This window comes from Haliotis asinina, chromosome 6, assembly GCF_037392515.1.
Source record: "Haliotis asinina isolate JCU_RB_2024 chromosome 6, JCU_Hal_asi_v2, whole genome shotgun sequence".
Taxonomy (NCBI): domain Eukaryota; kingdom Metazoa; phylum Mollusca; class Gastropoda; order Lepetellida; family Haliotidae; genus Haliotis; species Haliotis asinina.
In genome coordinates this window covers 50,825,100-50,840,313 of record NC_090285.1, presented here as the reverse complement: position 1 = coordinate 50,840,313, position 15,214 = coordinate 50,825,100, and the positions used below count along the sequence as shown (strand labels likewise).

General features: G+C 40.9%; 1 protein-coding gene across 1 annotated transcript; it reads right to left on the bottom strand.

Moving 5' to 3' along the window:
* Positions 1 to 990: 990 nt before the first annotated feature.
* LOC137286710 (cytochrome P450 3A5-like) lies at positions 991 to 13,929 on the bottom strand. The gene is made up of 14 exons (XM_067818693.1): positions 13,447 to 13,929; positions 12,159 to 12,255; positions 11,449 to 11,492; positions 10,980 to 11,076; positions 8,880 to 8,996; positions 8,692 to 8,780; positions 8,232 to 8,380; positions 7,431 to 7,564; positions 6,344 to 6,425; positions 5,890 to 6,047; positions 4,374 to 4,462; positions 3,672 to 3,809; positions 2,958 to 3,114; positions 991 to 2,434 (listed from the first exon to the last, which is right to left on the bottom strand). The coding sequence occupies exons 1-14, from the start codon at positions 13,518 to 13,520 to the stop codon at positions 2,339 to 2,341; spliced, it is 1,521 nt and encodes a 506-aa protein (XP_067674794.1). The 5' UTR covers positions 13,521 to 13,929; the 3' UTR covers positions 991 to 2,338.
* Between the last annotated feature and the right edge of the window lie 1,285 nt (positions 13,930 to 15,214).

Sequence of the window (15,214 nt, the reverse complement as noted above, 5' to 3'; positions counted from 1 at the left end):
ACGTTCAGATAGATCTCCACTATACGGAGATTTATGCAGCTACGGCTCAGCCCGATAATTGTATTACCTCCCTTGGGTGGCTCCGCATTCTCACAGTAGTCAATCAGCTAAGCTGCTGTTACAATCGAACTTGCCAGTGTCAGCAAAGACATCTGTGAACGTTTGTTGAAGTGACACTCAGATTTATGTTAAGTCATACAAATTGTCAGGTCCGAAACTTGAGAAAAATATATGCAAGAACTCCTTGTATGTCTTTCAGAGTTCCTCTGCATGATTTGTGTTTATCAGGGTTGGGCATTTTATAAAGTCAAGGTGAGTTGTGATTGGTACGTTCAACTTCCCAGCGTTGACACCTAACTGGATAAAAAAAAGTCAGTCAACGATGGTAATAAACTTATCAGGCCGTCGTAGATGCATCCAGGGTATAGTGGAAATTTATCGGAACGTATTACCGGGAGATATCGAGGATGGGTTACTCACTCACTCACTCACTCACTCACTCACTCACAGCAGTGTGTAGAATCGTCCACACCACAACATTCAGAAACAGTGAGATACCTGACAATTCTGCCATCACGTGTCATTATTTTTTTTCTGCCGTATTCGGAAATAATCAATGTGACTAAAGCCATTCGTAACATTTTCAACCGAATCTCATCTCCTACTTTGAACCAACAAGAGAACGGACAGACGGAAAGAGTAATAAACATAAAACAATGTTTTCACTTATTTCACGCAATCTAAATTTAGATCACTTAGCGAAAGCCTTTGAAACAATTCAGTACGTTCACTGAGTCGAACGTACAATACTTTAATAAAATTTATTTTAATTTCAAATTTAGTGATTGTAAATTTAATTTAACACTACACCTTCAGAGGGCATTTCTTGTAAGCAGGAAAGTGCTATACATGTATATGAAACACAGTTAGAAACACATTATTTACATGTGTGGCAAAAACATCAGTAGTACACAGCAGAAAGCAACAATATGCAAGACACTGACAGTTTATTTGTATATATGGCTTAAGTGCAATAGTAAACAGGAACGTGTGATAAATAAAGCACTAAAAGACAAATATTACTTGCATATGTTCCCAAAAAGGCACATCACGTATACAATCGCACTGTACATCACATCGGAGATACATCGACAGATAAAAAAAGCCTGAATGAGCCTGACTTCATGCCTGACTCATCTGTAGTCCGTACTTTTTATTACACAAGTGATGGATGTCAGCCGCAGAATTAATATCTTTACATAATGCAGGAAAGAGCACCCTAATTGTCCTTATAAATGGAATAATTTAGTTTCGTCAAAATGAAAGGTATTATGATTTGAAAGAACTCCAGGCTAGTTTTAAGTAGATAATGTCTTTGAGAAGCAGGTTGCAGCAGTAAGGAAGGATAACGATATACAAATAAGCAAGTTCTTTATTATACAGTGAGAGAGTCCGAAACGTCACAACAACGAAGAAGTTGTACATTAACATGTTGTTACAACTGACGAAGCTGAGACTGTTTCAGCCCGTTACACAAGGAGAACTATCGGTTGATGTTTCTCATAGTCAAATCAATGGTGAAATCACAGTAGATTTTATCGAAATTCAACCCCCTGTTTAACATGGCGACAATCCATAGTATCGAGAACAGTTCCCTGGTTGCATGGTTGTGTCGGACTCTGAAGTCATCCAACCTTGTTTTTGCCTTTGTTCAGATTCAACAAAATACAATTATTCTAACAAGATTTTTGTGTCCTGTTCATTCTTTTATTTGAGGATTTTTTGCCAGTGAGACACTCATTGTGATGACCAACATAACTTCATCTGCTTCAGTGAGGGAGTTTAGTTATACGCCGTTTTTAGCAATATTCCATCAAAATCATGATGGGGCGTCACTATTGGGCTTAAAACATTGTACCCAAGGGAGGAATCGAACTTGGTTCCTCAGTATGACAAGCGACTGCATTAACCACTAAGCTACCCCTCTTGACGACTAAGGTTATGATGACGCATCCTTATAGAGCTCCACTGTTCTCTTAACAAACGGAATTCTCTTGGTATGTAAGCTATCCAAAAACTGTAATTGATCGTTAGTTACTCTATCGATGCGATTTTCAACTAGAATTCACTCATTAGATGTGCAAGCTTTGCAGAAAACGAAATAAGCGAGCTACTCAGACACTATAATATATAAAGCAACAATAAGAGCAGAGTTTTATATCATTTCTCCAATAAATCTATTCTAGGAATTTCGTTTCCCTTGAAGCAAACGCAAGCGATTCTAGAGCAGCATCATAGTGCATCGAGAGTCTGGAGGACGCTGTAGTTAGTTCCCACTTCACTTGTCCGGCCGGACTTTGATCTTGACCAGGATTGGTTTCTTGGGGGTCAGTATGCCTGAGTGTATAGTGATGTTGTCCATTCCGACGTATGGCTGAAAGTACCAAGTTATAATAATAAACCACCTCCAGTACGACTTTAATCAGGAAGAGTTGCAAATACTGATGGAGTGAATAACTGAGCTTAGTTTTACACGGCAATAATTCGGCTTTATGGCGGCGGTCTGTAAATAATCGAGTCTGGACCAGACAATCCAGTGACCAACAACATGAGCATCGATCTGCGCAATTGGAAATCGATGGCATGTGTCGACCAAGTCAGCGAATCTGACCACCCGATCCCGAAATAATGATATTTCAGTTTCATTTTAAAGAAAGGTATTTCAGTGTTGATGTACAGGAGTGAGTGAGTTTAGTTTTACGCCGCTTTTAGCAGTATTCATGCAATATCCTGACGGGGAACACCAGAAACTCAAAATGAGAATCAAATACAGGTCTTCAGATAAACATTTCAGAGAGTGAGCCATCACTTCATGGGACTTAAACTACCTCTTTCATCTTAACGACATGCTTATACCTGGAGGAAGCATGGTATCTATCCAAAAACACTGGACTCACCAAGGTGTCCTCTGATGCCACAAACTGAATCTTTTTGAGAATCCGAGCAAGCGCCATCTTCATCTCCACCTGTGCAAGTCTCATTCCCACACACTGACGAGGACCATGACCGAAGGGGAGATAATTCATGGGGTCCATTTCAGACTTTTGCAACCATCTAAATTGAGGAATTAAACATGTGTATGGGCTGAAAGTCTCCAGCAGACAAAACCCACGATTCATACATTCAGAGGGCAGTAAAATATCAGTTCACAACAGTAAACTTGAAAGGAAGTACTATGAACTTTTTTATGTCCTGACAAGTCATTATTCCATAACAGTTTTAGTTAGGCCTCCGCTGCACTAGGCTGTATTACAGCTATATCTCCCATGACAGACCCGCAAAGGTAAATCACGGAGATTTCTAGTGTCCATATCTATATTGTCCAAAAGCAACAACTGACAGAAAGGGATAGGAAACTGTGGAAACGCGAGGGAGTTTAGTTTTATGCTGCATTCAGCAAATAATTAATATTCCAGCTACATGTCGGCGGTCTATATACAATCGAGTCTGGACCAAACAATCCAGTGATCGGCAACATGAGTACTGATTCCGTTAGTGGCCTCATACAAGGAAATAACGTGTGAGTGAGAGTGAGTGCGCGAGTGAGTGAGTGAGTATGAAAATTAAGGAGATGGACATCAGAAATGGATTCACAGCGTGAAACTCCTTACCTGTCTGGCTTAAAACTGTCTGGGTCAGGGTATAATTCAGGATCCCTGTGTATAGCCAGGGGAGGGAAGGTGACGGAACAGCCCTTCGGGAATGTGTAACCCTTAATGGTGACAGTCTCCGCTACATTACGACTTACTCTGCAACATAGGGTATGGAGAGTTGGAGTACCTGCATTTACAGTGAGGTCAAGGACAACCAGGAACATATCGCGCGCCGGTGAGTGGTATGGTTTTGCGCCTCCTTTCAGCAATATTCCAGTAATATCACGGCAAGGGACACCACATATTGGCATCATATATTGTATTCATGTGTGGAATCGAACCTTCGGCCTGACATGCCAACGGTTTAACCTCTAGATTACCCCCATCGCCCTATGGCGACAGTGATAAGGCGATATTTGCTTATTTTACGCAATAAAAATTTACTTAGTTAATTACAAATCTAGGAGTACAAAAACGCACATGAGTCACTTAAAACCCAATAGGTCTATAATATTACTCAATAAAGTAAATGACTAAATTAAATCACTCAAATGCTAAATTACCTTGCGTACATCACTCAAATGCTAAATTACCTTGCATACATCACTCAAATGCTAAATTACCTTGCGTACATCACTCAAATGTTAAATTACCTTGCGTGCATCACTCAAATGCTAAATTACCTTGCGTGTGATACTTATGTGAAGTCTTATGTCTTACCCAGTTACAGCAGGGTACAGTCTGAGAGTCTCCGTGATCACTCGATCCAAGTATTTCATTTCACCGATATTATCATAATCAGGATTGTTCTGAAACACAAATGCCGAACATCGGAACGCATGTAAATATATACATACTTGTGATGATTAAAACGTCTTTAAAACAAGGATTGGATAAAAAATAACGATTGGTGCTGATTTCAGCAACACAAAATATCATATGGTTGACGTAAAGCATATAACAGGGCGTGGTGACACCACAAATGGGCTTTCCACAGTGCACCTATGCGGGAATCGAAAACGGGTTTTCGGTATGACGAGCAAATCATTTGACACGAAGGTACGACTAAAGGCACTTTAAGCATGTAATGACGTATCATGGCAATTCAGAGCCAATGAAATGGTCAGGTATATACCTGAGAAACAAATGGAGAGCACTGGAAAATTCAAGCGTCCCTTTAATATTTTCCGATTATAAGCAGCAGCTTTGAATAGCTCTGTGAGGAAATCGAGAATAAATAATGGGCTACCCCACAGCCCCCATCACTCACCAGTGGGACAGGCTCTTTGGTCATGTAGATCATACAACGTTCTCATAAGAAGGTTGGTTGTTCGGACTCGGTACTCATATGATAATTATAGGAATATCAGATTGTCTACTACTATACGATACCAAGGATTTGAAAACACCTGCAGTTGAAGTCCTGAAAGGTGGACATTCTCATCAGCCAACATGCATGTTTTAAAAATTGCTATGCTGTTTTCAGTTTCTAGTGAGTGAGTTTACTTGCACGCCGCACTCAGCAATATTCCAGCTATATGGCGGTGGCCTGTAAATAATCGGGTCTGGACCAGACAATCCAGTGATCAACAACATGAGCATCGATCTGCTCAATTGGGAACAATGACATGTGTCAACCAAGTCAGCGAGCCTGACCACCCGATCCCGTTAGCCGCCTCTTACGACAAGCACAGTCGCCTTTTATGGCAAGCATGGGTTGCTGAAGGCCTATTCTACCCCGGGACTTTCACGAGTCATTTTCTGGTGAGTTAGTTTGGTGTTATGCCGTTTTAGCAATATTCCAGCAGCATATCGGCACCAAAACATGAGATTTACATATTGTACCTATATGGGGAATTGTAACACGGATCTTCAGCGTGACGAGCGAACCAATCTAATGCGTCTTTGCCATTGATGTTAGAAGGTAAATGTTATTCTTTCTACAGGAACTTAACATCCCAGATATGATTACACAATGCCATTTAGTAAAGTATAAATTATAGTACTGTTTGGGTTGAGTCCCATCCGACATTCGAACCCGCACCCTCAGAGTCAGGCACCTTATCGCCAGCACACAAAGTCAGCCACATAGCCCGTTCAGCCACCGCGACTTCCAGAATTTGAACTTTACTGAGAAAGTGAAATCCAAAATATGACATACGTTGCATTTAACATCCCCGCTAAACATGCACGTGCGTTTGTCAAGAAAAACAATCTGGTTTAAAAAATTACACACGTCTCCCAAAACCGAGTCCACTTCTTCCGTGAGTCGCTTCTGTACATCCGGGTTCTTAGCCAGAGAGTAGGCAACAAAATGGAGAGTGTTGGCCGTAGTTTCGTATCCAGCAATGAAGAACAACAAAGCTTGTCCTATTATCTCTTCATTGGTCATCTCTGGAATGGATCAGAACGTTAGCAAGGCACAATACGCACACGTGTATGTTCAACACATGGCTCAAATCTGTTTTACAGCTATATGCATAGTTTATGTTTTAGTTCAAGCTACCGGTCAAACAAGATATAAAAACGTGTGGAACAGTTCTAAGATGAACATTTTGTTATTATATCACATGATGAGTTTCAGAATGCTTGAACAACTGATGTTTAACATAGTCTTCGAAAAGCGAATCTAGCTTACTTTTCATCATTCGAAGAATGAATAACGAAAAACTAATTCCCTCATAACAAACTTTTTCTCTGAGGTCCACCCTGAGAGTCAGATCCATCATCCTCTGCGTCCATCAGTAGTTGAAAAAAGTCGTGTCTCTTCGTCTACAACAGAATCAGGTAAGGTTGGCTCTTACATGTATCTCACACCACACACATGAATACCACGTGTATGTCTTAAACAGAATAATCACAGTTTCAAAAATTATGAAAGAAAACAAAATCAAAAGATAAAACGAATTAATAGTTTTGTGGCGCAACGTTTTAAAATACAAATGACTTTTCGTTTAATTTGGCCGCTTTGATACGTACTCCAATCATATAAAGACCAACAAGCTATTGCGAAAGGAAATCCGTTATGAGGTTCCAGAAACTTGTTCATTCCTCACCAATCGTCCCTTTCCGTAACCTCCAAGATGACGATCGGAATAGCGGAAGTAAGTCACGAATGAAGCTTGTCGTTTTGGTCCAACCCTGAACCACAAGGTGTATAACGATACAAATAAGGTATCATAGATTATGTATATGTACACGTCTAATGGACAGAACGCTCCAAAGTGATTTGCAACTCTTATAGCCAACGGGATCACCCGTGTTCCAAAGTCTTCAAGGAAAGTAGGGCTCACAGGAAGCATTGTCAGCTGTTGGTGTTCTTCTTTAGATTCCTTCTTTGTTGTCCTATAATTACTTTCGGTGTTCCTGCATTTGCTATATTGGCTGTCTGTCTCATAACGTCCATTCACCTGATGTACCCGTGAAGATCCGGGTTAGAGCTGGTCTTCAGCAACCAATACTTGTTGTAAGAGGCGACTGCAACAAGCAAGAGGTGCTTATCGGGTGGTCAGACTCCCTGACTCGATTGACACATGTCATCGGTTCCCAACTGTGTAGATAAATGCTCATACCGTTGATCACTGGATTGTCTGGTACAGATCACTGCCATATAGCTAAAATATTGCTGAGAGGGCGTAAAACTAAACGCATTCACTCATTCACCTAACGAAGGAGAGAAATTATAATCTCCATTGTGTTCCTCATAAAAAAGAAGAGGACGTCCGTAAACTCTCTTCCTTGTGTGTATGTATCATTGCAATCCTTTTGTGTTCCTACCTTTCCGGCCCTCATATCAGCCTTGCGTTGTTCAATCATTTCATTCAGGACCTTCGTGAAGAACTTCCGTGTGCTCCGTGAAAATGTGCTCACACCTAGGGCTCTGAACAAGGGGGTGAGTGCGGGAAAAATCACTGGAAATGTAAATTGAAATTTAACAACAATTATTCTATAAGACAATTGAGGAGTTGATTGTGTTGAATAATCAATGTAGATGCTATAGAATTGATTTTGGGGATATACCTTTTTTCATCGACATATTTATTCAACAAATTCACGTTTTGTCTTTGATATCACACTTTTTTAAATATTTTAAAACACTGTGATGGTATTTGAGAGAAAGTTTCAAAGAATATGTTGTAAGATATGTCATTACCTAATATCATGATAGTAATCTTTCCAAAACAGAGAATACGTTAGGTTCAAAATAAAAGCATAGAATAGTGTCTTGGGGTTTGTTGTCCGAGATTTCAATCTAGGGATTCTTCACATTTGCAATATTCCAGCAATATCATGACGGGGAACGCCATAAAATGGCTTTCACATATTGTACTCAACTAGGAATCGAACTCGGGTCTGCAGCATGACGAACGACGCTTTACCCACTAGGCTATCACACCGTCCCGCATTATAGGAAATACATGTGTGAACAGTGGATACTAGATTTCATATCGAAACAACGCTAACAGTTTCAAACGTTTGCTGCTTTTTACACTCATTAAACACATTATCAAACGTCGTACATCCTGAACTGCGACCGATCTGCGGATTCCACAATTAGCACAACAAACATTCACTTACTAGCTAACATGACGAGGGGGTTTTGGATTCCCTCCCCGAAGAACTTCTTTGCCTCCTCAACAAAAACATTTTTGAAGTCACTTTGGGAATCCACATCGATCCCGAACGCTGTGCTTGATATAGCGTCCATTGTGAATGCCCCAAAGTAGCTGGAACCGAGTTCACATATTTCAATGTGCTATTCTTAAAACACAAAACACACAGGTGATATTGCACTATTTGGACATGACTGTTACAATACGCCTAAATATCGGTAGGTTCGGTTTTACGCCGCTTTTAGCAATATTCAGCAATATCACCGCGGGGGACACAAAAAAATGGGCTTCACGCATGGTTCCCATGTGAGCAATTGAACCCAGGTCTTCAGCATGACGAGTGAACGCCTTAACCACTAGGCTACCCCAACACCCCACCTAGATATGACCCGATAAATACATGGTTGGGAAAAATACAGACTTACGGTTTGACTTCAATACTTTGGTTTGATTCCGCGGCCTTAACAAAGTTATTTGTAAGTACACAGGAGCATTGATCTATTCGGTCGCACATCTGAAATACAATTTCAGAAAATAGTTTTAAAATATTCGTATTTTCTACTCACGTAGTGAAAGAAATAGTGAATAAACGCATAATTGAAAATGTTCTTACCATGCGAAGTTTGGCGCCACTGAATAATGGCGTTACAATGTTCCTGATTCGTTTCCAGTTCGCGCCTTTCTCAAGAAGAATACTTTTGGTCACTGGGTAGTCGTCAAGGTCAAGATTCTGTAAGGTTATCAAACATTCTGTATGTAAACATAATGTGATTATATGATTGTATTTTGGTTTAGAAAGTGAATATTCCATTCACCAAGTGCTCTGTGTTATTTCATGCAAGCGCTTATTATGCCTGTGTGTGTTTGTGCGTGACCGCGTGCGTGTGTGTGTGTGTGCGCGAGCGTGCGTGTGTGTGTAATTCAGCATCCCTTTCAAATTACAGAAAGGTCACAGGGTGACACACAGACACAAGCACACATACACAACTGGTAATATATACATATGGAAATTAATTAAGCAACACCAAATTCAAAGACACATAAAAACTTAACAAAGTTTAACGAAGTAATTTTGATGATTGATTATTCAATTTTGATGTATTGACATACAGCATGAGCTTTTCATGGGTTGATATGACGCGCGTGAAGCTTGCACAGCGCACGTGCATTGCTTTAACCTCAACTTTCGAAAAATGCACTTTTTCCCTGGGGTGTTTACAAGCGCAGGTTGTCGATTGCATTCGGTTTTTCATTCATTTCAATGTCATGGCACGTAGGAAATTATCAGAGGCCACTCGTTGGCAAATAATCGGCATGAGGAATGCTGGTATGTCTCTAAGACAAATCGGGACTCAAATCGGACGACATCATTCCATAATTTCAAAACTTTTGAAAAAATACCGGGCCACTAATGAAGTTAAAGACCTGCCTAGACCAGGAAGACCCAGGAAGACCACAGTCCGGGAGGACAGAGCTTTACTGAGACTTGTACGGCGCAGGTCCTTCGACTCGAGCTCTCGGTTGAGACAGGAGTGGCTTCCAGGGAGACCCATCTCGAACAGGACTGTTCGGAATCGTCTGAAAGCTGCAGGATACCGGGCAAGGAGGCCAATCAAGCGACCCAGACTGTCTCCAGCCCATAAGGCAGCCCGACTGGCCTGGTGTAATGACCGTTTGCACTGGAACATTGCCTCTTGGAGGAAGGTCCATTTCTCAGATGAGAGCCGGTTCTTGCTGCACATGGTGGACGGTCGTACTCGGGTCTGGAGGCAGAGGAACACAGCAATGGCTCCACGGAACATCCAGGAGACTGTGGCCTTTGGGGGAGGTTCCGTTATGGTATGGGGTGCATTTCCATGAACTGCAAGTTGGATATCATTACCATCCGTGGCAACCTTAACGGTGTTCGTTACCAACAGGAGGTTCTTGACAGGGCTGTGGTACCTCATTTTGAGAACCATCCTCTGGCAACGAGACCCATATTTATGGACGACAATGCTAGACCTCACAGGGCGCATGCTGTAAATGATTTTTTGCGGCAAAATGCAATTGACAGAATTCCATGGCCTGCCATGAGCCCTGACCTCAACCCCATTGAACATTTGTGGGACTTTATTGGCCGTCGTGTGAGGCAGAGAGACCCACCAGTCCATAATCTCAACGAATTGACGGCTGCCCTGCATGAGGAGTGGAACAGGATCCCCCAGAATCAGATCCGGAGACTCATCCAAGGAATGAGGAGGCGTCTGGAATCGGTGGTGCGAGCGCAGGGAGGACACACTAGATATTGATGAAAGTCGGTGTGCAGACTCTCAGATGACTGTTCTTTCTTTCCATGTGACATTTGTGTTAATACACCTGACAACAACGTCTGTGGATGAATAGTAAATTGTGTCCATTTTTTCATGAATTTAAGACAGTTTTAAGAATTTGGATTTCGTTGCAATAAAGCAAAGTCTTGATACTTTTTCCCTTTAAGTTGTTTGTCAGAGATCGTCTGTTGAATAAAAAAGTGTCAAACTATATCAACCCGGCATATTTTGATTGTCAGAACACTTCAAAGTTGCTCCAATAGAAAAAATTGGGGTGTTGCTTGATTAATTTCCAGGTGTATATATAGAGAGAGGGGGGGGGAGAGAGAGGAGGGAGAGAAGGAAGAGAGGAGGGAGAGAAGGAAGAGAGAAAGAGGATGGAATAACGGAAGAATACTAACTGTTCTGTCTGTGAAATGCTGGAAATCCTTGATGCAGACCTCTCTGATGATTTCCGGGTCTGTCACACTGATCAACGGCAGTCCACCAAGGAATACCCTTGAAACATAACATCACATCGTGGAAATTTCTCGGCTTTAATCATAAGTGAGGTAGATCAAGTCTCAGTGCGATCGATTAGCATCGTCCTACACCGACAATATGAACCGTTTCTGTCACTATTGACCACTGGATTACCTTGACAACGCTCGATTACTCAAAGGCCATAAAGCTGGTCCATTAAGTGGTATGAAATATCAAATAAAAAACAACTCCATATATTATCATACATGAACGAAAGAAGGAACATTTGAAAAAAAAACATGTCATGGGTGGCAGTATTTCATCTAAAATAATGAGCGACTGAGTGAGTAGAGTATAAGGCCATTTTAAGCGTCAGTATCTCTCACACGACACCGAAAGATGACATACCCGAATACTTTACCATACTTCTCCCATTCTTTGATGTACGCACCCTGTAACAAAGATCGAGTGAGTGAGTTTAGCTTTACGCCGCTTTTAGCAATATTCCAACAATGTCACGGTTGGGACTCCAGAAATGGGCTTCACACATTGTACCTATGTGGAGAACAGAAACCGGATCTTCGGCGTGACGAGCGAACGCTTTAACCACTAGGCTCCTGAAGGTCCCCGAGGCTTGCCCAGTTCATTCGTCACCACTCGCCCATTTCCGTAACCTCCCGGAATGGCGGGAGTTGAGTTACGTGAATCTGTGTTACAGAATGTTTCAAAAGACAACATAATTCATCCCCACGTTATTCATGAACTCGATACCACGTGTTTATTTTCATAGGTCCACATAAACAAACAATGTTGTTTTTCATCACTTTTTTTTCAAACTATGAGTCGCGAGGATGGATTTTATTTTAAATTTTATTTTATGCCTAAACCCTCTTGATTTCAATGAAAATGTAACCTTTTCTCCGACAGAAAATAAAACTTAGTAGTGTGAAAAATCATGCACATTTTGAGAGGCAGAGTTCCATTTTGAGTTGGAAGGTAATGTGAAACAAGAATACGATGTAAATGTGAGCTTCGAACCTTAGTATTCCTTAGGAAAAATAATATTCACAAGCATTACTATTTAAAGACTTTCTAATCGAGTTAAACTTTGATCTCACCTTCATAACAAACTGATGAAAGTGCCCGATATAAATCACAGGCTCGGGACCAGGAATACCAGCATCCTTGAACAAACGGTTCCTCTTCTTTCCATATCTATGCATAATTTAAGGCACATTCAGATGTCAGATTAGATATTTCCCAGCCAGCAGAAATATGATACTTCATTTTCGGGAAATGACTTGTAATTTTGAAACCAATATCCAGCGAAAATTAGTAGGAAAACGTCAAGTACTTTTCTTTTTCTGCAACATTAATATTACGTTTTATTTCAGATGAACGTATATCACAGTAGGTAAACTAAATAATCATTACAACTTACATGCAGACATTAGATCCTTTTTTGTGAGTACAGTATTTTTGTCAACTGTCTCGTTTGTAGACATTAGATCCTTTTTTGTGAGTACAGTATTTTAGTCAACTATCTCGTTTGTAGACATTAGATCCTTTTCTGTGAGTACAGTATTTCTGTCAACTGTCTCGTTTGTAGACATTAGATTCTTTTTGTGGGTACAGTATTTTAGTCAACTATCTCGTTCTTGATATTTAAAAACAAAAAACATTGCATGTATATTTGGAGATATAACTGTACTGCTTCCCACATGACCTCCAAATAACAATGTCATACCAAAATACACTGAAATGTTGTCTTTGCTGGTCCCTGCCTGGTGCTCGGCATTATGAGTAGATCACGGACAGGCCAGATTGGAATCAGTGTGATGCGGCTTGATATTTCAGCAAGCTAGCAAGTCACTATGTTAGCGAGATATACTTAGTGCAACGTTAAACCTCACCTCACCTCACCTCACCTCACCTCACCTCACCTCACCTCCAAATAACATCTGAATCTAGAATAAGTAACACTAATGAAGCATTCATGACACCCCGTTCTTAATTCACACCTTGGGATTTTAAACCAATTCGTTTCCGCTTTATTTCCCGCAAAAACATCCTCCCCCACCGCCCCCTACATTTCATTCACACAATATACGGGGACAGTTGCTTCTTTATTCCAATGCCACATAAATATATTAAAAATCATAAAAGAAGAAAACTGATTCACTAAAGTGCATTTATTGATATTGTAGCTCTTTCACTCTCATAATTTGAGGCAAAAATGCATCGGTGATTATGACATGACCCCTTTGGCATTTCTTGACAGGCAAACGGCCTTAACCTTGTCAAAAACTGTCGTCTAGCCAGTGTGGGACTGTCTTTAGAGGGAATGCTATCCTGTCAGTATTCACTGAACTCATTAGTTGATCAGATCACCAATTATTTACTTACGCATAAAACAGAAACAAAACAGCTATACACAGAATCCACGTTGGAGAGATGTCAACACAGCCTAGTATCTCCATTGAGAAGTTTCACCACTGACTCCGGGCAAATCGAACGTTTCCGAGACAGAAAAAAACAACCGTACAACAGTTCAGCGAAGAACAGTGTCCTTGTCTTGATATGCGAACAACAAAGTGCTGCCAGTGTAGCTTAGTGAACGCTTTGCTGCGTGCTGTGGGCTGCTATCTGAACAGCTGGGTTAATATATGTCATCTGAGCGATAACAGCTCGGCTCGGTCATGGGGACTGTATCAAAACGGTTTATGGATATAGTATCAAAACGGTACATGTTCGTTCAGTATTTGATGTCCCAGACGCGATTATAGACACCAAAGTCCCTGTGATCGAACTTATTTAAGGCAGTAGCACAAGAATGTTCAATATTGCTGTAAGTAAAACCCGAAATTAGCTAAACGATCGATATGTTTTACTTCACGTGGACTTTGGCCGGAGGGACACACAAAACAGACACGTTGTGTCATTGTATACAGCCATTCAGAGGCCTTTAGAACAGTGTATGTAGCCCTAAACAAGGACTATCAAACCGAAAAGCAAACACTTGTCCTTTGTGTCATTGTCGACACGAGTTCAGCTGGTTATAGAGATGTGCATAACAGCTGGTTATACAGCCCTTAACAGGGATCGTTTGGACATAAAACACGAAATGTACGCACATACGTGCATTCCCATACGGTGAGGTAAAACACGTCTGATACGAAGTCAAACGAAGTAATACCTTCACGACAAAAAGTTGACGATGACTGGGAATACAGTTGAAGTCATTAGCAGTAATTGTGATGTTATAGAATTTACGAGAAAAAAACCCAAAACAACTGCCCGAGGTAAATCAAAATTATTATAGTGACCATAGTTCAGTTTCCCACCCATAACTAAGTACACACTTCATCTCACCGTTGGACGGTCCCTATCCACAAAGAGTTCGTAAGGTTACGATCTGTCGTAACTTCAAAGATTATCAGAGACCACCGAATGTCGACGTCATAGCGCTACGAACATGTTGTGGATATAAAGATCCTGGAAATGGTGGGACCCTGGATATTAAATAACGGAATATACTGTTTCTCTAGTTGCAAGCGGCAGTCGTTGCGATGGCATGTTTAATGTATAAAGGTTCCAAACCTTGCAACACATTGCATAAGAAACGATCCAGATTGTATATTTGCGGTTTGTTTGGAATGGCAATATTACCCGGTTTTGTGTGTCTATCGTGTCTGAGTGGACAATACATGTTAAAGGTACAAAGGCAGCATATTTAATAGACTAACAGCTAGTCTCTGAAATGAACATATGTTACGGAAAATAAACGTTTTAGAAATTAAAACTACCAAAACACAAAGCCCAGATACGTTTTTCAGCTGTGAAAATCAAAACCGCACTAGTGTTGTCCTATTTTTCAGGCTTCTATATATAGTAATTGCTCTTTGAGTTCAAGATGTGCATTCCGTGAAGACTTGGGTTGGATCCGACCTTGTGATCTAAATTATCGCTCAGTTTACATTCGTTACATTTAACTCAGCAGGTTACGTATCCACCCAACTTGGCGCAGTCGAATGTTCGCCGCGCCAGTTTGGGGTTCGTGAATCATCACTTTCCGGCCACTGGGTTGTTTAAGAAGCCGGTTGGTTTCCCTGGAAACGCTTCCTGACAGAGATACTCGGCCTTGTTGATATCTACTCCGTAGCTAAGTTTTCTT

Bases quoted from the DNA above. Each gene is read 5' to 3' on its own strand.
- LOC137286710 (XM_067818693.1), bottom strand. From the start codon at position 13,520: ATGGAGATACTAGGCTGTGTTGACATCTCTCCAACGTGGATTCTGTGT. The intron at 11,077-11,448 runs GTATGTCATCTT...TTATGTTTCAAG, and splicing joins AAGTATGGTAAAGTATTCGG to GGTATTCCTTGGTGGACTGC. The intron at 3,810-4,373 runs GTAAGACATAAG...CCTATGTTGCAG, and splicing joins CTGTACCCTGCTGTAACTGG to AGTAAGTCGTAATGTAGCGG.